This window comes from Temnothorax nylanderi, unplaced genomic scaffold (assembly GCF_030848795.1).
Source record: "Temnothorax nylanderi isolate EJ_2023f unplaced genomic scaffold, tnyl_v1.0 TNYL_tig0743_pilon, whole genome shotgun sequence".
NCBI classification, from domain to species: Eukaryota; Metazoa; Arthropoda; class Insecta; order Hymenoptera; family Formicidae; genus Temnothorax; species Temnothorax nylanderi.
The window spans coordinates 27,340-55,042 of NW_027249805.1; the positions used below are offsets into that span (position 1 = coordinate 27,340).

Genomic DNA, 27,703 nt, shown 5'->3' on the forward strand with positions numbered 1-27,703 from the left:
CACATTGTGTGTGTGACCTGCTTTAACGAAAATCACAACTTCTATAAAGCAGGGCATACACACGTGTGTGTGTGCCCTGCTTTAACGAAAATCATTAAACAGTTAAATACTTTTAAAGCGCGTTACTAACCTACATAGGTTAGTTGACCTGCTTTAAACACTTAAATACTTTTAAAGCGCGTCACTAATCTATATGCCGAAAGAATATCATTTCGAATTATGTTACACTTCTGACTTACCAACCAAACAGTTGTCACGTGATCTGCTGCATGCGCGTGCGGCCACTGAGCATGCGCATATGGCTGCAAGGCATGTTCGTAGTCGCTACAGCTCGTCGGTATGACAGGAATCATAACCTGATTCCTGTCAACTTTAACTGTTAATATCTCGCTTCGCGGGGCAGAGCGACACTTTTTTCTGCCAGATTCGGTCGTTTTGTGCAAAAACGCGTCGATTAAGCCTAAGTTCAACGAAATCGGTGAGGAGGCCACTATTCTTCAGATTTACCAAAGGTTATATCTGCCTATCTAGGGACATTATATCCATACATTCTAGCAGTCTACAACCTTAAACATCACATTTTGCATAGATGGGATAAATCATGGTAAAAACTCACATCCAGGCATTATTGAATAGCAGTGTACTTAGCCCTTACTTCAACAACGAGTTGCTCAGCGATATTGAGAACGGAAAATACAGTCTACTATTAGATGAGTCGAACGACGTATTCGTGAATAAACTGTTGGGTATTGTCATAATATACTACAGCGACAAACAGGGAAAAACGATCTCGAGTTTTCTAGCACTGACCAAGCTGGAAACATGTAATGCCGATTTGGGAATTGGGATTTGGGAATTGGGAATTGGGATTTGGGAATTGGGATTTGGGATTTGGGATTTGGGAATTGGGATTTGGGAATTGGGCCTTGGGAATTGGGATTTGGGATTTGGGAATTGAGAATTGAGAATTGGGAATTGGGATTTGGGATTTGGGAATTGGAATTTGGGATTTGAGATTTGGGATTTGGGAATTGGGATTTGGGAATTGAGAATTGGGAATTGGGATTTGGGAATTGGGATTTGGGATTTGGGAATTGGGATTTGGGATTTGGGAATTGGGATTTGGGATTTGGGCCTTGGGAATTGGGATTTGGGATTTGGAAATTGAGAATTGAGAATTGGGAATTGGGAATTGGGATTTGGGAATTGGAATTTGGGATTTGGGATTTGGGATTTGGGATTTGGGAATTGGAATTTGGGAATTGAGAATTGGGAATTGGGATTTGGGAATTGGGATTTGGGAATTGGGATTTGGGAATTGGGATTTGGGATTTGGGAATTGAGAATTGGGAAATCCCAAATCCCAATTCCCAAATCCCAAATCCCAAATCCCAATTCCCAAATCCTAAATCTCAATTCCCAAATACCAATTCCCAAATCCCAAATCCTAATTCCCAAATCCCAAATCCCAATTCCCAAATCCCAATTCCCAAATCCCAATTCCCAATTCCCAATTCTCAATTCCCAAATCTCAATTCTCAATTCCCAAATCCCAAATCCCAATTCCCAAGGCCCAATTCCCAAATCCCAAATCCCAATTCCCAAATCCCAAATCCCAAATCCCAATTCCCAAATCCCAATTCCCAAATCGGCATTACATGTTTTCAGCTTGGTCAGTGCTAGAAAACTCGAGATCGTTTTTCCCTGTTTGACGCTGTAGTATATTATGACAATACCCAACAGTTTATTCACGGATACGTCGTTCGACTCATCTAATAGTAGACTGTATTTTCCGTTCCCAATATCGCTGAGCAACTCGTTGTTGAAGTAAGGCCGGTATTCATAGTCGAATCTTATATTTAAGTCCGTCTTAAGTACGAGCTTAAGATGCCATTAACCAATCACAGAGCCGTATTAGCATCTTAAGATATTACTTAAGACGGTCTTGAAATGAGATCTGACTATGAATACCGGCCTAAAGGTGCGATTTCACGATGACGCTCGACGCTGGATTCGAGCGTCAAAAAGCTAAACTGTGTTTAGCTTTGACACTCGACGCTCATTTCAGCCAATCCAGTGGTTAGGTTATATTTCGCGTCCCTCTGAATCTATCACGTGACCAGATTTGACGCTCGAATCCAGCGTCGAGCGTCATCGTGAAATCGCACCTTAAGGGCCAAGTACACTGCTATTCAATAATGCCTGGATGTGAGTTTTTACCATGATTTATCCCATCTATGCAAAATGTGATGTTTAAGGTTGTAGACTGCTAGAATGTATGGATATAATGTCCCTAGATAGGCAGATATAACTTTTCAACCTTCCAAAATTAGATGTCTATATAAACATTGGAGAAAGGAAATAAAAGTTAGAAAAGGTAAAATATTTAATACACTTAATAAACATTTAATAATAGTTATTTGTGTAACAAGTGAGGTAAGATGGAAATTGCGGGTGCGAAGTGGACGCACGAGCCGAAGGCGAGTGCGATCACCAGCACCTGCAATTTTCAACCTACCGCACGTGTTACATACCCTATTTTATATTACAAGTGCGTGGAAAGTGGCCTATTACGCGCGTAAAACGTGCATACCTAGATGTTTTATTATCACCATCAATAAAAGTGTAATATCATTGAAGATAAACTTTTTCCAACAGATTATTTGTGGGTGGAAGGAGATATCTGTGAGGTGTCAATGCTGCTCATAAATCCTTTACCATTTGAATTGCACGTGTCTAACATAAGACTTTTGACAAACGGTGTAGTATTTGAATCGATACCAGAAAGTATTAGCCTGCCTGCTGAGTCTGGTCCGATTGCGGTTACGTTAGCAGGCAGACCCAAGGAAGTTGTGGTGATTTAGAAATACTCGGATTCAGCACGCATACATTAGGAGTTAAATCTAACTGTAGAGTGAGATACATGGAGGGTATGTTACATCCTCAATATATGGTCGAAGTCATTCCAGCCTTACCAAGATATGATGTCGCAACTAGTTTGCCTCAAACTGCTAGTTTCAGTTCCGGCGACAATATAATTAGCAGTGCGAGTATATTTCTCTATGGCGGTGAGAGGTTTGTGTCTACTGTTAGCATTAACAAAATGTTTTCCCTCAATATTATTTTCGTGTAAAATGGTTTCGCTTACATTTGCAGCGCCGAGTGTACCGTGACGATAACGAACGCCGGTCAAGTTCCTACTGAAATGGTCGATTTATCAGTACAGTCCACTCTGGATGCTGTAACTGAGAGTAAAATTTTCAAATGGAGCGATGAGAATCTAATGACGCAATTGCCTTTACAACCTGGCAGCAGTGCGAGTCTTACTTTATATCTGTATGCAGCGACGGATTTTATAGCGACTTCGATTAGAAATGGTAATATAATCGTTAATTATATTATTATGCTAACATAATTTTGAAATTTTATTAATTTTTCCTCTTTGCTAAATTTACAATTTATTTTCAGATGTCACTGTCATAGTCAACCAAGTAGTTTAATGTCACATTCAGCCCACAGTTCTTTACCATCTAGGCTTAGTTCTCCGTCTCATACGAAGACAATCCGAGCTGACCTATTCCTTCAGATCGGGAATAAGTTCGCACTCCGGCTACTCTTCTTTAGCAAGCACGCGTTTGTCGAAACTTGCGGTACCTTTGCAGACGTCTAATATTATCGAAGGTCAATTGAGGATAAAATATTCAGGAGGTGAAGGCTTGGTAACTGGATACTGCAGAATTTCATCTGTTTTTATAACCATTGAGATGCTACCCAGTGTGCAAATTACTAATTGGGATGTGTTGCCGGCTGAAACGTAAGTCACGAAAACGGAAATATTTCGTAAAATAGTATTTATTTATACAATTTGTATTTCATATGTTATCGCACATATTTTATCTATAAAAATTCTTTCGCTAACAATTTTTAGACCATTGCAATTTTATCTCGTACTGGACGTGACAAACATGACAAATCACGAAATGGAATTGCACTATACGCAAAATAAATGTATATACATGGAAGGTAAAGAACCATGTAGAATTCCTGTTCCAGTTCACCGATGTCCACTTAATAAATTATCTATGGTAATAACGGAGACGTGTGGCCTATTCGAACACATACCGCAATGTAATACTATTCTATTGTAATATTTTTTTTTTCACTTATAGTTAAATGGTGCTGGTGATACAAGTGAACTCCAAAAAGTATGTGCTGAACATATAGCTTCGTTGGTTGATCTACGCTGGCAATTACTAGGTACCGAGTCAACGGGTATGTTAGATCTGGTCAGAATGAGTTCTCTACAGTGGGGTGCGTATACTATTTATGTACTATTTACCATGCGTATGTATAAAAAAAACTTAAAATTACTAAACAAATTCAACATTTTCCAGAAATAACTATTAACGATATTATTGTAAAAGCACAAGAAGAACTGTCGTGTGCTTTGGGCGAATGCATAAGTGTTGGTGTGGGAGTGTGCAATGCTCTGGAGCATCCGCTGAGTGATCTTACATTGTCCATTAATTTCTATCAGGACCATCATAATGGAGTGAATAATTATCAGTTGGAAACAAGATTATCCATAGCTGGAGCAAATAAGGTCATGCTGCCTACTGTGTGTCACAACTTTAATAAATACAATTTATTAATATTATACACCCTTGTCTTACGTTCCCGAATTTATGAAAAAACAACAGTTACAGGAATCCGGCAGAGCTTATCATGAATGTCGCGTAGTATTTTTCACTGCTGGTCAGTACAAAATAGATATTCAATGTAGTAGTAAAGAATCCGCTCCAAATTCTCCAATACTTTATTCGGAGCTCGTAAATGCGGGACATACATGGCGTTATATACCGCCCGTCGAAATAACTGTCGACGATTATTAATATAAATAGAAAATACAAATCACCGTCTACACCAATGAACTGTAATATTTGTAAAAAGAAAGAATCGAAACGTTGTGTATTAATTATATACATAAAAATAAAGAAAAAATATTTACTTTAATAAAGTTAATAAATTTTTATGTAATTCTGTGTGTATGCGTTAAATATAAATTGTTTACTTCCAACAAGCTATATATGTGTAGATTATAAAAACTATAAATATTATCGTTTATTTCCCTCTAACTTTATCTTTTTGCCGAGAGGAATCATTTCCATCTCTTGCACATTCCTCCTGAACTTTTTGTAAAAATCAAGTACAGCTGTATTAGCCCACACCTGTTGGCTATCAAAATCTAAAACACGTAAACTTTGTAAGCTCTGAGCTCTCGAAAGTGCTACGTAAGATTGACCAGCGTCAAATACCCTCGCCAAACACATTTCCACACAGTCTAAAGTTAAGCCCTGACTTTTATGAATCGAAAAGGCCCACGCTGGCTTTAACGGAACTTGTTTTCGGTGTATGACAGCACCGGAAGTGGTTTTGATAGCCCATTTTTCCATCTTTGCCTCATAATGGGTTCCAGATCGCAACTGAATCACCGGTATATCATTTTTAAAACTAACAACAACCCCTCGAGCTCCGTTCATCAATCCACTGTTAACATTTATATTTTTCAGCAGCATAACTTGCGTGCCAACTTTCAGTACTAATTTGCCGGGTATAGGCAGCTGCTGATCCAACATGTGCGTCATAGAACTATCGGAATCTAACGCTGTATATATATTTTTTTTTTATTTCAATAAAAGATGACCATGGGGGTGCCCATATGGTCTACATAGAGGAAACTAAAACTAGATGTGTCGCATATAAAATAAAACTCTGTCCAACATTACATGAATGCCTCAATAAAGGCATCCCAATGCAAAACTAAACTCCAGATGGGGGTCATTAAATGTCACAGCCCGCGACTAGTAACTAAAGGTTGGGTTACATTAACCGCTATACTATCAAAGAAAACGGTATCTTTAAAACTGGTTAAAACTAAACTAAACTAAACTAAAACTAAAATATAACTAATATAGACAATAAAATAAAAATGTATCTTAAAGACTATATGTGTCGCATCTAAAATGAGGCTCTGATTGAGAATACATGCATAAATTAACGCTGTATATACTTTACTCTCACCCTTAAGTTCATCCAACTGAAATTCGTTAATCTCATCGGCCTCCTTCACGTGCGAACATAATCTAGTTGCCAATACTCCGTTGCTTTCAATTTTTTGCTTCGCCGTTTCCTTCAAGATATCTACGATGTCATCCGTGACTCTACCTATCCTAACGCTATTCAATATTTTCACGAACGCCTTGTCCTTTTGTCGATGGACCGTCTGCAATTCAAAATTAAAGTGAACACATTTTTGCTAGGCCTCGCTCTGAAAGCAAAACTTGGCGTTGTCGTCGGTCCTAGACACGGGAGGTAACTGAAAGAAGTCGCCGCACAAGATTAATTGTATTCCTCCGAAGGATCTTTCCGTTCTGTGCACGTGTCTCGCCACCGCCTCGATCTTGTCAAAAAAATCACCGTTTACCATAGAAATTTCGTCAATCACCAAGTGTTTCGTTCTCCTCCATATCGAAGCTGCGGATGGACGGGAGACCAACTGGACGCATCTCTCCTTGGTGGCGGTACCCAGACCGATACCGGCAAACTGATGCAACGTAATTCCACCTATGTGACAGGCCGCCACTCTCGTGCTCGCCGTGGCCATTGTCACGTCCGGGGGAAGGGCCGAGATTATCTTCCTCAGTAGATACGACTTACCAGTGCCTGCGCTACCGGTGAAAAACACGTTCTTCCCGCTGAGTACCGCGTTCAGAATTCGCGTTTGTTCCTCAGTCAGCTCTCCCGCGGTAGGATTCTCGTACAGCTTCTTTGCCGCGGATACCTTAGGGCCATCGTCGCTGAAATGCTTCCGCTTCCTGACCACGCCCGGCGACGGAGTGGTGACCGTCGCGCGTGACGCAGCCATAGCTTTCTCCTTCGCTCTGTTGACCTCTGTGCTAGTAGCTGGACTGATGTCCTCGCCACCGCCGCCCGGTTGCACGTTCGCAAAGAGCTTCTCCCGCAAGGGATCCTTCGGGACCTGTACTTCCTGGCCCGTCAGCTTGACGAATATAGTCTTCAGGAAATTTATCAGCTGGGAGGAGGGTGCGTTTGACAGGAACAACGTGCAGTTTTGTTCTTTAAACTTGATGGACGCCTTCCCCTCGGTCATGAATTTATTGAATACCGATATACCTCTTAGGATGCCGTCCCATGCAGGACGGAATTTCGGAAAACGGAATCTCGGAATCATTCTGATTGGTTAGCCTCATGGGGCTTGTACTGTGCCCCATGGGGCTAACCAATCAGAATGATTCCGAGATTCCGTTTTCCGAAATTCCGTCCTGCATGGGACGGCACCCTTATGCCCGTGTCACACTACGTATCGCGGACGCGGATCGGATTGGGATTACGAATCGCGGATCGGATATCAGCCAATCACAGATGAGCTGCTCGTCTGCGATTGGCTAGATTACGATCCGCGATCCGCAATCTCAATCCGATACGCGTCCGCGATGCGTAGTGTGAAGAGCACTTTAGGGGTAGCTTCGTGAGCGCGTTCGCCACATTCAAAGAACATCTATATCCCGACAATTACATTCAAGAAGACCTTTTTTCAATAATAAGAACAGCGATCGCAAAAACGGAGCCGATTTCTGTAAACATAAGTTGCTGAAGTTTAATATTATTAATTATTTCACAAAAAATGTAATAAAGTTTTATCACTTATTAACATAGTTGAATTTGTAAACGTTTACAAGTTATAAAATAATAGTAATATTAATGTAAATATTATATGTAGTATTGTTAATAATAATTAAAAGCAAAATGAAAAAGTAGCAAATACTTATCCATTTATTAAAATAAATATAGAAAAAATACGTAAAAAGTTATATTCTACAAAATACATATTAAAGACATACACTTAAAAGACATTATCAAACCGTTTTATTTCACAACTGTCAAATACGGCCAGAAACGATCATAGGGCCGATATCACAGTCTCCGATTAACGTGATCCTCCGATTAAACTCACTCTGCATCTCTTTCTAACTGTCTTTTCGTCTCTTTCTAGGGGGACAGTTAGAAAGAGATGCAGAGTGAGTTTAATCGGAGGATCACGTTAATCGGAGACTGTGATATCGGCCCATAGGTTAAGTCTGTTTCTTTAGGGACATTTTCATGCGTATAACCTGCGCAACCTGAAACTCATTGATTCACATAGATGGGAATAAGCACGTTAGAAATGTCACTCCAGGCAAACGGAAGTCCAGGCATTAATGAATAGCAGTGTACACGATACTAGAAATCGGTCCGAGTTTCGGTTTAAGCCAATCAACTTGCAGCTCTTACAGAAAAGCAGTAGTTTCATTGGCTTAAACCGAAACTCGGACCGATTTCTAGTATCGTGTATGTACACAAGGCTTTACAGAAAAGCAGCAGTTTCATTGGCTTAAACCGAAACTCGGACCGATTTCTAGTATCGTGTACACAAGGCTTAAAATATCAAATTACATTATATACCAAAATTCCCGCAAAAAACACCAAATTATCTTAAAATCACCAAAATTCCCGCTAAAAACACAAAATTATCTTAAAATCACCAAATTTCCCACTAAAAACACCAAATTATTTAAAATCACCAAATTTCCGACTAAAATTATCTTGAAATAACTAAATTTCCCGCTAACCACTAAACCGATAATTCCTACCACCAAAAAGCTTTCAAAACCACCAAATCTAGTGGTAAAACCACCAAGTTGGCAACGTCGAGACGCACCTGGAACGCCGGGACCTCCCGTAACTTAGCCGGTCAACTGCGACTTTATTAATTTTTTTTTTTTTAATCGTTTGTTGGTTGTTTGTTGGTGATTGTTGGCCTAATTACAACGTTTGTTGGTTCTTAATTTTTTTTTAAATTAAAAAAGAAAAATTAGCCTTAAGTTAGCCGGAAAAATTTTATTTTTAATTTAAAAAAAGCCTAATCGATGCGTAATCGTTTGCTGATGATTGTTGGTCTAATTTTAGCGTTTGTTGGTTTATTATTAGTCTTAAAAACGAAAAAAACCGAAAAATTATCTCACGTTAAAAGCCGCATTTGCAGTAATCGAAGATTGGCCCTAAGAGCAAAAAGTCGACTTTAAGTCGACTTGAAGTCGACTTCTACCGAAACTGACTTGGCAGAGAAGTCGACATTTTTAAGGACGAAAGTCGACTTGAAGTCGACTTGAAGTCGGCGAATGTCGCAAAAACCACCGACTTAAAGTCGACTTCCCGTCATGATGAAAAGTCGACTTCCCGTCATGACGAAAAGTCGACTTCCCGCCAACTTTTAAAGTCGATAAAATAAACCGCCGCGTACGTCTGGAGGTCGATTGTGTATCTTGAAACGAGGTAAAAATAACAAAAGTTAACAGATTTTATTAGATTTTGATAAATAAAATCGTAGATACGCTAATGAATTTTCTCACTTTTGTAATTTTTACCTCATTATTTCAAGATACACAATCGACCCCTTGCTGGAGGGCTAAAACTGATGCATTTCGATTTTTTTTCATATATAAAATAATTTAATTATCTAAAAAACTGTATAATTACAATCCTAATGTTTTATTCTTAATTACAAAGGCGGCCATATCTGTGCCACTTCTGCGTGCGCGGATTCCGGCAGCCACTTCTGGTAAGCTGACAATAACAGAACTAAAATTAAAACATTCCAGCGTTAATCGCGAAACAATATGCAAAATTAGCTATATAAATATATATCATATTATTATCATAATGTTGTAAATATATAATAATATTATTATATATATATATATATATATATATATATATTATTATAAATATATAATATCCACAGACTTTTATACTAGACCACTAACATCTATGGACGCACTGCCGAAAAGCTGATGCGAGTGCAAGGTGCAAGTGTTAGTGAAGGGTGCGGCCATATTGAATTAACAATAAGTCACTATCGGGTGTTCAGTTGCTCATGATGTGCGTTTATCTGCATTCGTTATTACAGTACATAACGAAGCAGGCGAATGTTTTTGTGTTAAATATTGGTACATGTTATCAATAAGTTTGTAAGTCATGCCTTCGACGTGTAGCGTACTTGGATGCCGAAATCGAACCACTACTCCTGTAGTATTAAACCCTTTCTTTTGGACATTCTGTATATGCCAGACTATTGTATAGAAATCTTGTATAAAACCACTTGTATAGAATAGTAGTATAGCATATCTTGACTAAAATCAACATGGCGGCAAGCATCACGGGCGAGATGTCTGTCAGCGGTCTAGTATTGTATAGAAGTCTATGATAATATCTAAATATTATTTTATAAATTAAAATCTCACATTTTTTATCCGAACCCCAGATTTCTAGCAGTTTGTGTTTGGACACGACTCCCTGCGACTGCAGCGTTTGTACTATTGCTTGAGTGCGTGGTATCAACCTGAAAAAATCGTATTGAATTGATGTAATCTATTCGATGAATCAACGTGAAATCAAAAGGAGATAGAATAACGATTTACCTGGCCCATGACTTGGTGATGCTCCCAGGTGTCGTCAGCAGCGACGGGACAAATCGTTTCAGCTTAGAGCACACTTGACCCTCCAAGAAGAAATACGCTAACCACTTGACACCGTCCACGGATGCTCTATATCCATCGATGGTAGTGCCCATTCGGCCTTTCCGAATGTACCAGACACGCGGCAAATGATCTTCCCGGTTCATTGATTATATCTATAAATATCTTTATAAATAAGTAGGAAAAACATTATAAAGCAACAATTGTGATAAAAATACCTTGGCGGTGGATCAACCAATGGTTCACTAAGATGGCATAGCATGGGCGAATTTCGGCAATCATTCGGGTTCTATCATCGTGACACCTCGCATGTACATCTTATTCGTTTCGTACACCTCTTTATAAACCACCTATTCCAGACTGATTTTCCGTAGAACGCACGAAGAATGCATGAACACAGGTTCCTTCATTTCTGGTGTTCTGAAAGATGATACAGAATGGAGAGGTCGCATTCAATAGGTCTTAATTATCGATGATAATTAATAACACACCATACCTAACCTGTAAGCATGTTTCCACTTCGCCTTATCCTGATCCTCTTTTACCTCGTCGGGCAAAACCTTTCTCGCGACTTGATCCGCCATACCTGCAAGAACTATCTGGCGTCTTATCGTGTCCTGTCTCGCGGCACGTATTCCTCGCACTCGCGTAAACTCTGGTCCACTCATCTGGTCCTCCAGCCTCCTCGAGATTCGCCGCCATATTGATGATGCATGACGCGCCGCTTGACTGTTTTCCGTCTTTTTATAAGTCGACTATTTAGAAGTCGACTTTTAGTCGACTTTCCGCCATTTTTAGAAGTCGACTATTTAGAAGTCGACTTTTAGTCGACTTTCCGCCATTTTTAGAAGTCGACTAGAAGTCGACTTATAAAAGTCGACTTGCCGTCGACTTTCCGTCAACTGTGCTCTTAGGGTGGTTTATTTGCTTACGACTTAAGGGGATGCTGGAGCCGCAGGCGAACTCGATCAGCGTCGATAAAGAAGTGCTCACCGACTATATCTGTCCTTGTATAGACAAGGATATAGACAAGGATAGCACCTAACCTTGCATCTTCCACTGGTCTAAGTAATATCTTTTTTTTTAGGCTTCAAATCTTACTTCTAATTGCACGATATTATTCCTGACAGTTTTTTGTAGAGGGCTGCATCACTATTTTCTATAGAAAAACTGCAGAATTTTTGTATAAAGCAAATATTGTCGTCAGGTGAAGACAATATTTATAAAAATAAAATTTTTTTTTAGTTTATCAGAAAAAATCATGTACAGCCCTCTACATTTTTGTGCGTACTTTAATCGTGTAAAAGGATTTTCCATTCTGTTCAGCCAATTCAAAGATATTGCTTAGACCGATTATGCCTTGTCGCTGTCACTCCAGGATTCCCTTAAGGTTTATTTATATAAATGTAAGGCTAACATCTATAAAACTGGCTATGAATACGGGCCTTAACATCGGCAGAAAATCGCGAAAAGATCAAGAAACTTGAAACATGGTGGTATTTCCTGTCTTTTTGCGCCAAGCCATCGTTTGAACGAGAGACCGAGTGAGATTAAGGTAATTAATGTATAATTCTATATGCTAATGTTTTAAGCAGAACTTTCTTTGATTTCTAATAGCGTTTTTCGAGCTGGTGCGCATTCAGTGCACATTAAAGCCGTCATACACAAACCAACGTAAAGTGTATGTTTAGTATAAACAGGTTAAATCATGATTGCATTATTTGATAAAATATGTACTGGGTATTTTATCAGTCGAAATATTTGCATTTTACTTTGAATATTAGAGATTAAATCAGTGTATAAACAGCTTTAATGTGCATTGAGTGCGCACCAGCTCTGCCAGTGAAAAACGCTATAAGAGGATATATCTTATTTTTTCTTGCATAGATAAACAGAATGTTATCGGAAAGTCATCTAAGCATTTTGAGAAGAATCTTCGGAAAGATGAACGTAGAAACCAATTGTTGCAATTAAGAAGAAAGAAGCACGAGCAAGTATTTGCGCAGAAGAGAAATCTCGGTGGTTTTTCTTCGTCACCTGTTCTTATCTGTGTCATACCGTTGCAAAGTGACGTGGACATTGTTAATTAGTTACAGCAGATACAATGTAAAGAACATTTTGTATCTGCTGTAACTAACATGGATGAAACTGCTAATGTTGCTACTAGTCCAAATGGCATTATACATATTGGGTACGCTATAAAACAGGAAAAGAACTTGTTTATTCTATTATTAGTGAGGTAAATTAAAAATTTGTTAATATTATATATATATATATATATATATGTATTTGTATTAATTTAGTGTTCCAAGACTGAAACAGCGGTTTTTTATCATTGTACCGTTGATGGGTGACGTTTTAGCAACATTAGATGCAGCCAAAGTTGCTACCACGATACTCTTTGTTACTTCTGTCGCGAGTCAAGCAAACGATGGTACGCAAAGAGATATTATAGGCGATTGGGACAAGGAAATTATTATGTCTTGCCTTACTCAAGGTTTACCTTCTACAATAATTGCAGTGCATAATATTCAAAGACTTCATATTAAGGTAAGTAATATGATACGTTTAACACTTTATATAAAATTTACAAAGAGTAAACTCTTCACAATAAGGAATTAATTAATTTCTATATTCGTTTCAAAGATTTTTAACACTTTGAGTGCCAAACTGATTTTGGCTCTCTTGCTACGAGCTTGGCGAGAACGCTGGACTGATTTGCAATGGGGTATTAATATCAAAACGGTAAGCGTCTGTATTTCCTTGATGTGCTTTCTATTTGCTTCTCAAGGTTCTACATGTTTTCTAAAATCAAGATTAATTCTTAGATTTTGCCAAGAGGAGTAAGTGGTGATGTATATAACTTAGCAGATTGTATATTACAACAAGCGTTAGTGGGACCAGGACCTAATCAGTTAGTACTGCGTCTTATCTGAAGCACTCGTTAAGTTCTCAGGTTTGTTTATTAATTATATATATATATATATATATATATAATATATTTCAGGGGTTACTTTAATTTTTTCTTACACAATACACATATACTGTGACTTGTCAGTGATTTATATTTCAAATTGTCTTGCAGCTAGTGTCATACGCTGCAGTGTTGCAGCGAATAAGTAAATATGATGCTTTTCACAAGCCCCATTGCATCGTGAGCCTGCTGGAGTTCCTGGAGTCTATACAAGTTGGTATCACATGCCGCGGTAAACCAGAGGAAGATCTCTTGGCAGCGGCAGTCCTGTCTATTGTACATTGGCTTCTACAATGTTACCTGCACACCTTGACAAAGGCGCCCTAGAGTAATCCTCTCACTCCGCATCCGAGCGAGCTCGTAGACAAACCTGCTAGTATTTTGCAACAGATGCTGAATTCGGACTTTTTGTGCGCGATGATGTATCTGGATAAATACGATGACAAAGGTGTGCTGTGACCAATGGAAAATTATTCAACGTTTTGCAATTGCTTATGCATTTGCACTTTTTCTTTTAGATCTATACATAGAAGTTGTGAAGAAATGCCAGGAGACCGAGACATTACTGAAGACGGCACTCAAAAGTCCGTGGTACCGATAGAGGATTCACTGAAAAAGTTATGCAATCTGGAGATCGAAAGTCTCTGCCCTGAGAAAATGAAAATGGAGTCTATTACGCATTGTCTGCAGCCACTTTTTGTAGCCATCTCAGCGACTGGTGATCGGTGATTACCGTGAATCGGTAGCCCTCGAGGTAGCCGCGCATCCGTCGGATTCCCCAGACTACTGCCAGGCACTCCAGCTCGGTCGCGCTATAATTCCGCTCGGCGTTGTTCAACGTGCGACTGGCGTAAGCGATCACGCGCTCGCCCTCGGGGAAGTATTGCGTCAGCACGGCTCCCAGGCCGGTGGTGCTGGCGTCGGTTTGAAGGTGGAATTGTCGCGAGAAATCCGGACACGCGAGAACTGGCGCGGTGGTCAGGACTGTTTTGAGGGTTGCGAACGCGTGTTGCTTGGCCTCCCCCCACTTCCACCGGGCTTGCTTTCGGGTCAAGGCGGTGAGCGGCGCGGCGAGGGTCGCAAAATCCTTGATGAAGCGGCGGTACCACGACGCGATCCCTAGGAACTGCCGGATCTGGCGGACGTTTTGCGGCGCGGGCCAGTTCGCGACGGCGCTGACTTTGTCCGGGTCGGTTTGGATACCGTCCCGGTCGACAATGTGGCCGAGGTATTTAATCTGCTCGGCGCAAAATCGGCACTTCTCGGGGTTTATGCGGAGGTTGGCCTCGCGGAGTAAACGAACACGTGCGGTTCTAGGTCCGGACCCAGAATTGTATCCAGCAGGCGTTGGAACGTGGCCGGTGCCGAATGCAGCCCGAATGGCATTACTTTAAACTGCATTAGCCCCTTGCCGGGGACGGTGAAGGCGGTCACGGGTCGGCTTTCTGGCGAGAGTGGCACTTGCCAATAGCCGTTTTTTAGATTGAGCGTGGACAGGTAGCGCGCCCCCCGTAGTTTGTCCAACGTCGCGGTGATATGAGGCAGTGGATACGCGTCTTTCTCGGTGACCTCGTTGACCAGACGGAAGTCTATGCAGAATCGGGGTTTGCCGTCCTTTTTCCGCACGATCACGACTGGCGAGCTCCACGCGCTATGTGACGGCTCGATAATGCCGTCGCGGAGCATCTTGTCGACTTCCGCGTCGATGATCGCCTGCATGGCGGGGTTTTGCGGCCGGTAGCGTTGCTTAATCGGTCTGTCGGTCTTGACGCGTATCACGTGCTGCCCGCGGTCGGTGGGGCCCTGCACGGCCTCGAACTTCGCGAGTTCGATGGCTAGGAAGCGACGGAGGCGTTCCGCCTCTGTTGTCCCCTTACGGAAAGAAACTACAGCGGATTACAGAAAATTATATTACAGGAACTACATAAAAGTATTACACAAAATTACAGACTGAAGTATTGTAATATACTGTAATATTTTCGTACTATACGCTCGGATTACAGGAAAATATTACAGGATTACAGGACTACAAGATTGCAGTCCTCTTAATACTAGAGGACACTGATTTCCGATATTCACCCGGCATAAAAAAAAATTATTTTTTCCTTAGTTTTATTACTTTTTTATAACTAAATTTGTTTCTTAAGATGCAGTCTATGATTATAAATATTTTCTTGTATTTGAAAAACACACTTACCTTGGTGGGATTCGAACTCGGGACCTCGGGACCTCTGGATCGTGAGCCAACTGCCTTACGTGGTAGACTACTTCTTAATTTGATGTAAGTGTTATATATAGTCTACATATGTCATAACCAGCACAAATATATAATTTTTCAAAAATCATCTTAAGAAACAAATTCAGTTTAAAAAGAGTAATAAAATTTTAAATTGGATATATGATATAATATTTCTTAAAGTCGGGTGAATGTCAGAAACCAGTGCCGGCTTATTATGAAATTACTTATAAAATATGAAATTAAAAAATAATAAAATGTGGTTAAAAAGTGATACATTAAATCTAATAAATTTCAAACAATATTTATAGAAATAATTTATATATATACAGCTGCATTGAAGTAAAAGTATACTATATATGGAGGTGGAGGGGTAAAAACCACAGTGGTGTAACTCAAATTTTTAAAAATATTTTCTCGTGTGCATAGATGCAATCTGTACAATATATAAATTGCATCTATGCACACGAGAAAATATTTTTAAAAATTTGACTTACACCACTGTGGTTTTTACCCCTCCATATATGATAAGACTCGCTATTTCAAATTTTATGGATTACTGGTAGCATTACGTTTAATACACATGTGTAGTAGTGTATTACACATTTTGTAGATTACATGTGTAGTCTACTACACAAGTCACTTACCACACGTGTAGTATATTACACATATAATGGATTACACGAGTAGTCTACTACACAAGTCACTTACCACACGTGTAGTATATTACATATATAGTGGATTACACGTGTAGTGGATTTCACCCTTCATGATTAGACGTGTATTCCATATTACAGGGATTTCACGCACTAAGTAATTACAGCGTGTAATAACTACAGATTATTGTGTTCCTTTCTGTGATAACTACAGGTGGTCCTGTAGTAACTACACAAGTGTAATATTTACTGGCTGTAGTTTCTTTCCGTAAGGGTCGTGCCCTCCTCGGACGTGTTTTCGACGGCGGCGGTCCGCGGGTCGGCGTCGGGCGGGCCCGGCGGCGGTATGGCGAAATCCATTTTTGCCCACAGATCCACGCCTATCAGGACGTCGCAGTCTAACATCGGCATAATCTGGAATCGGTGCCAGAATAGCCGTCCCTGCACGGTAATGGGGAAGGTGATTAGCCCCGGGATGGACGTGCTCGACCCGTCGGCGAGGTGCACCTGTCCGTTAACCGGCTGGATCGGGAAATCGCGGGATATTTTGTCGGCGGTCGGTGCGTTGATGAATGAAGCTTCGGATCCGGTATCCAGGAGTGCCTCGAATGGCTGTTTTGCTGCTATCACGGTCAGGTGCGGACGGGGTGTATATGCTATGCGGAGGACCGGGGGACGGCCGCTTCGTCCCCGGCCCGAGCGGCATTTCCCGGCGGCGGGTGACAATCTTTCGTGAAGACGCCATCCCTGCCGCATTGGGAGCAGAACCGGCGCGGCAGTCGAACCGGGTGTGCCCCCGCTGCTTGCACCGCCAGCAGCACTCTCGGCGGTCGTATGCTGCGGCGGCGACCGCGGGACTCGGGGCGGCGGTTTGTCGGGCGCGCGTCTGTTCTTCGATATGCTCGAATTCCTCCGCCAGGCGCAGTATGTCTCGCGTGCGCGTCACGGTGTCGCGGCGGATGTACAGTCGTTCACGGAAAGGTTGCAACACTTTTTTTTTTGATGATTTTTGGAACGCGCAGTAATTTTGAGATCGCGATTCACCATCTCTGTATACACGTAGTGAACGGTTATGATAGCTGTCAAAGTGAACTATACAAGGTGGAGGTTCACGAAATGTATCTTGTGCGCCGCGGAAAATCTTAAGATATCAACTGGATACTGTAATATCGGGGTTAGTATAAAAGAATAAGCTAAATAGACAATTTTATTTTATAAATTAATTTTTATTTTTAAGACATGTGTAACATTAAAAATTAATGTAATATAAACATATTAATATAATTATTTATAATAATTATATTAATTATTATAATAATTATATTAACAATATATTAATTATTTATAATAATTATATTAATATATTGTGTTATATGTTATATTAATTTTAATTACATAATTAATTACATAATTAATAACATTAAAATTAATTAATAACATATTAATTTTAATACATATTATTAATACATAATTAATATAACAGTAAAATTAACCGGTGTCTGGATTAATGTTCGGCAAGCAGAGGACATCAGTCGATCGAAGAAGCTGCCGTGGAAGACGTGGATGCTGAGACCGCAAAGTCACATCACCGCTTCAAAGCCAATTCTTCTCGTCAAATAACGATGAAGTAATCTTTCTAAAAAATTACAATTATAAAAATTAATTACTTGCAAATTCAGTTTTAGTACAAAATCATCATTTTATTATAATTATATTAAGTTGAGAAGATAGATTTACTTACATAAAATTGCCAGATCGCTGATTACTATTGATTGTTCGGTAAGAACAGATCAATCGCAATCTGTTGTCCGCTGCAATCCAGAACGAATCTCTTGTAGAAATTCGTTGTGGGATTAAGATGTGCACGTCTTTGTTCACTCTAGTACTGGGATCTTCTCTCGGCTGCAGGGCCCCTGGACCGATATTAGGCAGGGATGTTTCGAAAACGGCGATACGTCCTCGGGTGGTGGAGAGGAGTTTGTGAGCAGCTTGAAGACCGGCACCAAGGGCGTTGTTATCATCAAGAGTGCCACACAACTTGATAGGCAGCTAGGCGAGAAGGTTGCGGAATCGGCAGGCCCAAAGATATTTCGGATGATTTTACCTTGTGCCGTGTTCATTCAAGATTTATTCCTTCATTCGTTTATTCATTCCATTCATTAACGAGAGTTCACGTTACAATCATTCAATGTCAAACATATCATTCATTTATTCATACATCACCTTGGTGAAAAAATTTCTCAGAAAATCTCTCATATTTTCTCAGAAATTTTGCAAGAATTGGGACTTATGAAAAATTCTGAAGAGGTATATGATATTTCTCAGATACTTTCAGAATTAATTAGATGAAGATTTATAGAATATTTCAATATCCGTATATGTGAAAATTTCTGATAAATTGCACAGATTTTCTCATATTTATTCAGATTTCTAAAAGGATATATTTGCGAAAAATATTTTATTCTTATTTTGTCTGAGTTTTTCAATTCGTATAAAAAATCTGAAAATTTCTCTGAGTATTCAAAAAAAAAATCTGAAAATTTTTATAGAAATTCTGATTAATAATGTGAAAAATTTTGATATTTTTTCACCAGGACATCCATGGAAGATCACATAGTATTAATACCGTGTGACATGATTCTCTATTACTGCATTTAATCTTTGGGGCATAGATGCAACTAAATTTCAGAATAACTCAGGCCTTGCGCGGAAACCTTCCCATACGTTGAGAACATGTTGCGCCAATTCCTCGCGTCTACGTGGAAATTGAGGATTCCATATTCTCTGAGTAGCTTGTTCCTCTCGTTTTCCATAATGTTACAGGCTCAGATTCATCCGTCGAAAATACCTTCTCATTCGAGAAAATGGTATTTGTCCATTCATATTCCCATGCCAAATGCTGCAAGGTAAAAGCCATCCGTTGTTCTTTGTGGCGTTCGGTTAATTGTTTATATTGAGCCGGTTTATATCGATTGTATCTCTGTTCCCGCCATCTGCGTCGCACGGTTAGCGCGCAACAATTCAAACCAACTTCCGCTACCGTTTGCTGCGCCGCTGAGCGGAATCCGGTCTTCTGAACTAAATTTAAAAGTTGTTGATCTTCCTCGACGGTAGTGCATCGTGGACGCCTTGTTATTGGCCGAGAATTTATATGGCCGTCTATTTTAAATTGTCGCACTAATTTGTATACCGTACTTCTTTGCAATGTAGAGGAAAGTCCCCTATTATGAGATAGGCTCCTAATATGCGATAGCGCAAACCGTGCGGCGCAGAGAGCGGGAACAGAGATATAATCGATATAAACTGGCTCCATATAAACAATTAATTGAACGCCACAAAGAACAACGGATGGCTTTTGCCTTGCAGCATTTGGCATGGGAGCATGAATGGACAAATACCATTTTCTCGAATGAGAAGGTATTTTCGTCGGATGAATCTGAGCGTGTAACATTATGAAAAACGAGAGGAACAAGCTACTCAGAAAATATGGAATCCCCAATTTCCACGTAGACGCGAGGCATTAGCGCAACATGTTCTCAACGTATGGGAAGGTTTTCGCGCAAGGCCTGAATTATTTTAAAATTTATCTATGCCCCAAAGATTAAATGCAGTAATAGAGAATCATGGAAGTGTCACACGGTATTAATACTTTCCATGGATGCCTTGGTGAAAAAATATCAAAATTTTTCACATTATTAATCAAAATTTCTATAAACATTTTTGATTTTTTTAGAATACTTAGAAATTTTCAGATTTTTTATACAAATTGAAAAACTCAGACAAAATAAGAATAAAATATTTTTCGCTAATATATCCTTGTAGAAACTTGAATAAATATGAGAAAATCTGTGCAATTTATCAGAAATTTTCATATATACGGATATTGAAATATTCTAAAAATCTTCAATTATTTCTGAAAGTATCTGAGAAATATCATATACTTCTTCAGAATTTTTTATAAGTTCCAATTCTTGCAAAATTTCTGAGAAAATATGAGAAGTTTTTTCACCAAGATGATGTATGAATAAATGAATAATATGTTTGACATTGAATGATTTTAACGTGAACAACTCTCGTTAATAAATGAACGAATAAAGGAATGAAAATCTTGAATGAACACGGCACAAGGCAAAAGTCATCTGAAATATCTATGGGCTTGCCGATTCCGCGACCTTCTCGCCTAGCTGCCCATCAAGTTCTGTGGCACTCTTAATAATAACAACGCCCTTGGTGCCGGTCGTCAAGCTGTTCACAAACTCCTCTCTACCACCCGAGGGCGTATCGCCGTTTTCCAAACATGCCTGCCTAATATCGGTCCAGGGGCCCTGCAGCCGAGAGAAGATCCCAGTACTAGAGTGAACAAAGACATGCACATCTTAATCCCACAACGAATTTCTACAAGAGATTCGCTCTGGATTGCAGCGGACAACAGATTGCGATTGATCTGTTCTTACTGAACAGTCAATAGTAATCAGCGATCTGGCAATTTTATGTAAGTAAATCTATCTCCTCAACTTAATATAATTATAATAAAATAATGATTTTGTACTAAAACAGAATTTGCAAGTAATTAATTTTATAATTGTAATTTTTTAGAAAGATTACTTCATCGTTATTTGACGAGAAGGATTGGCTTTGAAGCATTGATGTGGTTTCGCAGTCTCAGCATCCACGTCTTCCACGGCAGCTTCTTCAATCGACTGATGTCCTCTGCTTGCCGAACATTAATCCAGACACCGGTTAATTTTACTGTTATATTAATTATGTATTAATATTATGTATTAAAATTAATATGTTATTAATTATTGTAATTTTAATGTTATTAATTATGTAATTAATTATGTAATTAAAATTAACATAACATATAACACAATATATTAATATAATTATTATAAATAATTAATATAATTAATATAATTATTATAATAATTAATATAATTATTATAATAATTAATATAATTATTATAAATAATTATATTAATATGTTTATATTACATTAATTTTTAATGTTACACATGTCTTGAAAATAAAAATTAATTTATAAAATAAAATGGTCTATTTAGCTTATTCTTTTATACTAACCCCGATATTACAGTATCCAGTTGATATCTTAAGATTTTCCGCGGCGCACAAGATACATTTCGTGAACCTCCACCCTCCACCTTGTATAGCTCACTTTGACAGCTATCATAACCGTTCACTACGTGTATACAGAGATGGTGGATCGCGATCTCAAAATTTCTGCGCGTTCCAAAAATCATCAAAAAAAAAGTGTTGCAACCTTTCCGTGAACGACTGTACATCTGATACCGCGGATGCATATTGTCATAGAGCGCGTTGACTTGCTCCTCCTCCGCGAATCCGGTGGCCCGTCGGTGGCCCGGTAGTGCATGTGCACTCGGTACGCTATGCGGCCTAAGACTGGACGCGGGTTTACGGATACTAGCGGGACGCGGTATGTTACAACGGTCGGTAGTGCATGTGCACTCGGGCGCTCTGGACGCGGGTTTACGGATACTAGCGGGACGCGGTATGTTTAAGACGGGACGCGGCTTCACAGATAAGCGCGGAACGCGGTAGATTACAACGGTCGGTGGTGCATGTGCACTCGGTACGCTATGCGGAATAAGACTGGACGCGGCTTTACGGATACTAGCGAACGCGGTATGTTACAACGGGCGGTCGTGCATATGCACTCGGTGCGGTGAAATAATACGGAGCGCGATATGGATAGCGGAGGAGTGCGGAGTCCCGGGGTCACGGCGGTGAGAACCCTCGCGACGAGGCTGAGCACGCTCGACCTCGTTGGGCCGTGTGGCCGTCGGGAGCAAGTGGGCTGGAGTTCGGGGACACTTGAGAACCCTCATTCGAGGCCCACACTCTGGACCTCGTTTTGCGTGTCGCCCTAGGAGCCGGTAGGTAGGCTTCGTCAGGAACAGGCGGAATGCCGTGGTATAGACGAAGTGCCGTCTCGCCGCGCGTGCCGGCTTATATACCGCTCGGCGCGGCGAGTTCGGCAGGAGGGAGGCCGATCGTCAGGCGTGCCGCGTGGTGGTGGGAGCGGCGCGATCCCGTGCGTTCGTCTTCGGCGGGGATCGGCTCCCGTCGGCGCTCGTCGGCGTCGTGCGGGAAGGCACCGGTGCGGCGGGTTTCCCGCGCACACGGTGCGTTTCGAGTGTTTAAAAATGTGGGCGCACCGCGCCCTGTCCTCGCCCGACGGAGGGTCGGTCGGGCGGCATTCGGCGGGTGGTGGCCGGGAACGATGTCTTATTGAAAAGGGGCGCATCGTTACAATATCAATCATCATCTATCGTATTTAAAATCCGAAGTGGCGTACGTTAGCGATCGGTTACACTCCCATTTACCAAAGAGAATTTTAATAGATTTTTTCAATGTTAATGAGCACAAACTTACCAATTTCAATCTTAAACATAAAAACTTGTCGATTAACAAATTTAATAGAACGTTCGCTAGATATAATACATACAGTTTGTTTTTCAATAACGACAGAACAAAGTGGCTCGTTAAAATTAGCAAAAAATCAATTCCAGACAATGTTTCGAAGTTTTTGAGTCTTGGAGATAAGTTCGGCTTACCCATCACAAATGGGGACGGCGACATGACAAGCTCAGCGCAGCTGCCATTTTCCCTTAGGAAAATTTACTTAAAAAAACTTAAAATAAACTACAAAGTTTACCAAAGAAATTACTATTGATAAACTATTGATAAACTAGAAGTGATTTCGAACCAAACTTTAAGTATTTCTATAATATACTTTAAAGGTTACTTTAAGTTAACTCATGCAATTACTATTAATCACCCCAAAAAAAATATTCTGTCATTTAGTGGCTCCCGCTTGATTTTAGAGGATTTTCCTCTGAAATACGGTCTCAAGAAGATATTTTAAAATCTAGAGGAATATCCTCTAACCATGAGACACTAGACTTAAGATTACAGTCCTCTTAATACTAGAGGACACTGATTTCCGATATTCACCCGGAATAAAAAAAAATTATTTATTTCGAAATTTTATTACTATTTTATAACTAAATTTGTTTCTTAAGATGCAGTCTATGATTATAAATATTTTCTCGTATTTGAAAAACACACTTACCTTGGTGGGATTCGAACTCGGGACCTCTGGATCGTGAGCCAACTGCCTTACGTGGTAGACTACTTCTTAATTTGATGTAGGTGTTATATATAGTCTACATATGTCATAACCAGCGCAAATATATAATTTTCCAAAAATCATCTTAAGAAACAAATTCAGTTTAAAAAGAGTAATAAAATTTTGAATTGGATATATGATATATTATTTCTTAATGTCTCGTGTGGTGCAAGTGTGGTGAAAAAGGGAACTTGTCTTTTTAAGTATACTGTTAAAACAACACGCATAAGTTAAAATCAGCTTTAAGTATTACCTTTATAAGAAGTAAAGTTAAAGTATATTTATAAGTATTACGTTTGTTAAAAGTAAATTTAAAGTATATTTGCGACTTGCTTATAAAGTTTTTATTGAGGTTAATAACTTAAAGAAAACTTTACGCTCGGCTGTCAGTATACTATTAGTCTACTATTATACTATTAGTATACTATTATTACGGCTAGTATACTTTATAATACTTTAAAATACTTTAAGTAACTTTAAAAAACTTTAAATAAATTTTCCTAAGGGAGAGGGCAGCACCGAAATTGGGGACATGTCATAATGTTATTTACGTTTAATGAGTTGAGAGGTTTGGAGAATAGTGATTGTGCAGATTGATACAAAAATTAAGAATGGATTTTTCTAATATTCACACAGCTTTTCTCGTTAATATGCTCGGTGACAGTTTGGTAGTCCCCAATTTCGCTAGCGCCCTTAGCGGCTAAGAGTGGCACGCGCCGTCCCCATAGTGATGGGTAAGTAAAAAGCTTCGAAACTAACTGTTACAAATTGCCGGAAAATATGGTTAGTGGAGTGCGGAACTCAATCGCGGAATCGCTGAAGGTTTTCCTTAACAAATCTAGACATTTGGACTATATTAATCGTCACATTTTAAATGAGTTCAAAAACTGTAAAGCATTTCTTAAGAACAACAATGATATTTTTGTCACGAGAGCAAATAAAGGCCAGATTACAGTAATTATGGACAAAGATGATTATATCGATCGAATGACCGATATACTCGATGATGAAACAACCTACAAAAAATTAACTAAAGATCCTATAAAACAATTGACACATAAACTCAATCAATTAGTAAAATCGTGGCTAGACAATGATATCATTGAAAAACCGACATACTATATCGCTTGAAATGCACGAATGGAAACTTCCCACGATGTTACGGACTACCAAAGGTTCACAAAACCGGGTTTCCTCTGAGAATTATTGTCTCCGCGGTCGGCAGCCCAATGTATAACATAGCTAGTTTTCTTCATTCTATTTTACACGAATACATACACAGACCTAAATCTTACATAAAGGACAGTTGGACATTTGCTAAGAGGATTAAGGAGTTAAACATTAATGACGATCAAATTATGATCTCACTAGACGTATCGTCACTTTTTACCAACATTCCCAAAGAGTTAGTCCTTAAAGCTATTGAAAAGAGATGGCAGGAAATCTCACCGAATACAAAGTTCACTTTACCCCAGTTCCTTCACACCATTAATCTGGTGCTTGATTCCACTAGCTTTTGTTTTAATGATAATTTTTACGAACAAACCTTTGGTAGCCCGATGGGTTCTCCTCTGTCACCGATTATTGCAGATTTGGTGATGGACGATTTGGAGACTCATTGCTTGAGCTCGTTTGATTTTGTGATCTCTATTTTTTGTAGATATGTTGACGATATCTTCGTCATAATTCCCAGGGCAAAACTTAATGACGTTCTACGCGCGTTTAACAATTACCATCCATGCCTTAAATTCACACACGAAACGGAAGCAAATAACTCGATCCCGTTTCTTGACACTGTCGTCATTAGGGAGGGATGTCACCTATTTACTAATTGGTACAGGAAGCCGACGTTCTCTGGCCGATATATTAACTACTTCTCCAACCATCCATTACAGTACAAAATTAATACAATAACCAGCCTAATAGACCGAGCGATTCTATTGTCAGATAATCGCTTCCATGCAACCAACATTAACATAGTTAAAGAAATTTTATTAAATAACTCATTTCCCACAGAAGTTATAGACAAAAGAATTAATGCTAGACTTAAAACACTCGCGAATACAGTCGAGAGAGTAGACGGAACACAGAGCGGGTTCGATACACGACGTTGTATTACAGTACCATACGTGAAGGGTGTAGGCGAGGATATTCGACGCATTCTTGACACAGTCCACCTCGACACTGTATATACCATCCCGAAAAAACTCGAGGGAATCATAAAAAGTGGAAAGGATAAACTTGTCAAAGATAACGAGACCGAACTTGTATATAGGATTGATTGTGACGACTGTGATGCAATGTATAGGGCAGACTAAACGTCATTTAATAACACGCGTCAAGGAGCATCAAAAAGATACCAAAAATACATGATAGCAATCACTCGGTCGTGAGTAAGCATCGTGTGTTGTGTGGTCATAATTTCAAATGGGCGGAAACCGACATCATCCACAAAGAAAAAAACATTAAAAAGAGAGAGATTGCTGAAATGTTTTTGATTAAAAAGCATTCTAACACGATCAACTTAAAAAAGGACACCGAAAACTTAAATCCTATATATGACAAAGTAATTTCATCGTTATAAATATCACGTGAATATCACATGTTTATATTAACAACCTATAATGTACATTGTCAGGTCCGGAAAACAATTAGTACGCCTCTCAACTCCGACATGTGAACACGCGTTAGTCGTCGCTCCGCGATAATGTCTTGCTCCGAAATTCTTGTGGGCATTAACGACAGCATTTCATTACGGCGGTCACACTCTCTTTATAAAACGCATTCTCTACTGTCACTGACTTATACATGTAAAGTATCTTTGCTTTTCTTGAACTGCATACTTTTCTTTTTTTTTACATTGCTTATTGACTATTGTTCGTCCAGCGATTAATTTTATGACCATTTCGGGTAAAATCTTCGTAAATACAGATGTTTAAGTTCGTGACAAAAATTAGTTTACCAGGTATCGCTTTTATAATATTTTTTCTTGACTATTAATTTTATCTCGTCGACCAAATTATTGTTACACTGAATTGTTTGTTATTTAGATTGCTTGAGAAGGACCCAATCCTAAAGGTCGAAACGTCGTAATGTTTCAATATACGTATTGCCAATTGTAATCGAGAATAATAAACTTTTCTGATAAATTATTATTCATAATATCACGCAACGTTCGATCCATAATTTTTAGAGTATATCGTGGTGCCATTGGCGCTTTATCCCAAATAAAAATATCTGTTTTTTTAAATATTGAGCTTCCTTTGATTGGATTCTAATGTTAGATGTTGAATCAATAAATAATGGAACTGGTAATCCAAATATCTTATGAACCGTTTTTTCTGCTGGCAATAATGTCGCTGTAATGCCCGTAAAAGCCATTGTACATACATGTTTATTACGAATTTTGGCTAAATGATAGATAGTTGTATATAACGTTTTACCTGAACCACCAGGACCATCGATATAAAAACAATTACTATTATGATTACTGTTATCTAATCTATATTTAATACAAATTCTACTATTTTTCTTTGTTCATCATTTAACTGTTCATATTGTCTGATACCAATTTCCATAGTTTTTTCGAGCGTCACATAATCTTTTCCCTCATAATTTTCTGTCAACTGTTCCATTTGTGGAAAATCAGCGAAACTTTTACCTTCAACAGAAAGCATAGCGCCGATTTGTGCATAAGTTTTCTGTTGTCTTTGTAACATACCAAAATGTCGTACATAATCTTCCGACATTGCTACTTTAAAACTTTCCCAAAGCTCTTCAGGATGCAACGGTTGACAATGTAATAATATACGTACAAATAATCTCCGAAGTTGTCTTGGCAACATCCATCCAACAGCTTCATTCATCGCTCGTCTGCATTCATCATCATCTTCAATTAAATCTAAAGCTAGACATGCCGCTGAAAACGATTGACGTACTTCTCCATTTACAGTTTTTAAATCATCAAAACTTGTAGCTCTCTTTACAGTGAGTAATAATAGCCGTAAATGAAATAATTCTGTTTGTATTGGGCTAACGGAATACATTCGTCCTATACAATTATAATGACTT

General features: G+C 39.2%; 4 protein-coding genes, 3 long non-coding RNA genes and 1 pseudogene across 10 annotated transcripts; 4 read left to right on the forward strand and 4 right to left on the reverse strand.

Moving 5' to 3' along the window:
- Positions 1-601: 601 nt before the first annotated feature.
- Positions 602-5,037, forward strand: LOC139785129 (protein brunelleschi-like; annotated as a pseudogene).
- LOC139785131 (ATP-dependent DNA helicase PIF1-like) lies at positions 4,618-7,347 on the reverse strand. Its single transcript, XM_071724277.1, is given in 2 exon segments — positions 4,618-5,665; positions 6,046-7,347. Coding segments are annotated over 2 exon segments (1,758 nt in total). The 5' UTR covers positions 7,253-7,347; the 3' UTR covers positions 4,618-5,114.
- Positions 7,348-9,546: 2,199 nt separating this feature from the next.
- Positions 9,547-11,506, reverse strand: LOC139785132 (probable ATP-dependent RNA helicase DHX37). 3 transcript variants are annotated; one of them, XM_071724278.1, is made up of 5 exons: positions 11,092-11,506; positions 10,814-11,015; positions 10,539-10,750; positions 10,362-10,459; positions 9,547-9,699 (listed from the first exon to the last, which is right to left on the reverse strand). In XM_071724278.1, the coding sequence occupies exons 3-5, from the start codon at positions 10,739-10,741 to the stop codon at positions 9,620-9,622; spliced, it is 381 nt and encodes a 126-aa protein (XP_071580379.1). In that variant the 5' UTR covers positions 10,742-10,750; positions 10,814-11,015; positions 11,092-11,506; the 3' UTR covers positions 9,547-9,619. The 3 variants fall into 3 exon arrangements, 1 of the variants encoding a protein (XP_071580379.1); XR_011721830.1 differs by having other exon boundaries at positions 10,362-10,750; positions 11,097-11,506; XR_011721831.1 differs by having other exon boundaries at positions 10,362-10,750; positions 11,087-11,506.
- A 555-nt stretch (positions 11,507-12,061) lies between these two features.
- LOC139785133 (pre-rRNA-processing protein TSR1 homolog) lies at positions 12,062-13,992 on the forward strand. 2 transcript variants are annotated; one of them, XM_071724279.1, is made up of 6 exons: positions 12,062-12,150; positions 12,483-12,786; positions 12,899-13,145; positions 13,242-13,340; positions 13,424-13,551; positions 13,681-13,992. In XM_071724279.1, exons 2-5 carry the CDS (start codon positions 12,734-12,736, stop codon positions 13,529-13,531), a joined length of 507 nt encoding a protein of 168 aa, XP_071580380.1. In that variant the 5' UTR covers positions 12,062-12,150; positions 12,483-12,733; the 3' UTR covers positions 13,532-13,551; positions 13,681-13,992. The 2 variants fall into 2 exon arrangements, with proteins under 2 accessions (XP_071580380.1, XP_071580381.1); XM_071724280.1 differs by having other exon boundaries at positions 13,424-13,509.
- A 3,899-nt stretch (positions 13,993-17,891) lies between these two features.
- On the reverse strand, positions 17,892-18,549 carry LOC139785135 (uncharacterized). The gene is made up of 2 exons (XR_011721832.1): positions 18,203-18,549; positions 17,892-18,097 (listed from the first exon to the last, which is right to left on the reverse strand). It is a non-coding gene; the product is annotated as an uncharacterized lncRNA (long non-coding RNA).
- A 2,143-nt stretch (positions 18,550-20,692) lies between these two features.
- LOC139785137 (uncharacterized) lies at positions 20,693-21,753 on the reverse strand. The gene is made up of 3 exons (XR_011721834.1): positions 21,544-21,753; positions 21,067-21,210; positions 20,693-20,811 (listed from the first exon to the last, which is right to left on the reverse strand). It is a non-coding gene; the product is annotated as an uncharacterized lncRNA (long non-coding RNA).
- Positions 20,805-21,334, forward strand: LOC139785136 (uncharacterized). The gene is made up of 2 exons (XR_011721833.1): positions 20,805-20,953; positions 21,058-21,334. It is a non-coding gene; the product is annotated as an uncharacterized lncRNA (long non-coding RNA).
- Positions 21,754-24,861: 3,108 nt separating the features above from the next.
- On the forward strand, positions 24,862-25,950 carry LOC139785130 (uncharacterized). The gene has a single exon (XM_071724276.1). It carries the CDS (start codon positions 24,862-24,864, stop codon positions 25,948-25,950), a length of 1,089 nt encoding a protein of 362 aa, XP_071580377.1.
- The last annotated feature ends 1,753 nt before the right edge of the window (positions 25,951-27,703 follow it).

What these genes read in the sequence shown, in the direction of transcription:
- LOC139785132 (XM_071724278.1), bottom strand. Translation starts at nt 10,741, where the DNA reads ATGAACCGGGAAGATCATTTGCCGCGTGTCTGGTACATTCGGAAAGGC. An exon ending in ATCACCAAGTCATGGGCCAG is followed by an intron (nt 10,460 to 10,538) that starts GTAAATCGTTAT and finishes CGATTTTTTCAG; the next exon opens with GTTGATACCACGCACTCAAG. An exon ending in CTGGGGTTCGGATAAAAAAT is followed by an intron (nt 9,700 to 10,361) that starts GTGAGATTTTAA and finishes TTTTAATTTTAG; the next exon opens with TTCTGTTATTGTCAGCTTAC.
- LOC139785133 (XM_071724279.1), top strand. Translation starts at nt 12,734, where the DNA reads ATGGATGAAACTGCTAATGTTGCTACTAGTCCAAATGGCATTATACAT. An exon ending in TTCAAAGACTTCATATTAAG is followed by an intron (nt 13,146 to 13,241) that starts GTAAGTAATATG and finishes TTCGTTTCAAAG; the next exon opens with ATTTTTAACACTTTGAGTGC. An exon ending in GGGGTATTAATATCAAAACG is followed by an intron (nt 13,341 to 13,423) that starts GTAAGCGTCTGT and finishes ATTAATTCTTAG; the next exon opens with ATTTTGCCAAGAGGAGTAAG.
- LOC139785130 (XM_071724276.1), top strand. Translation starts at nt 24,862, where the DNA reads ATGTATAACATAGCTAGTTTTCTTCATTCTATTTTACACGAATACATA.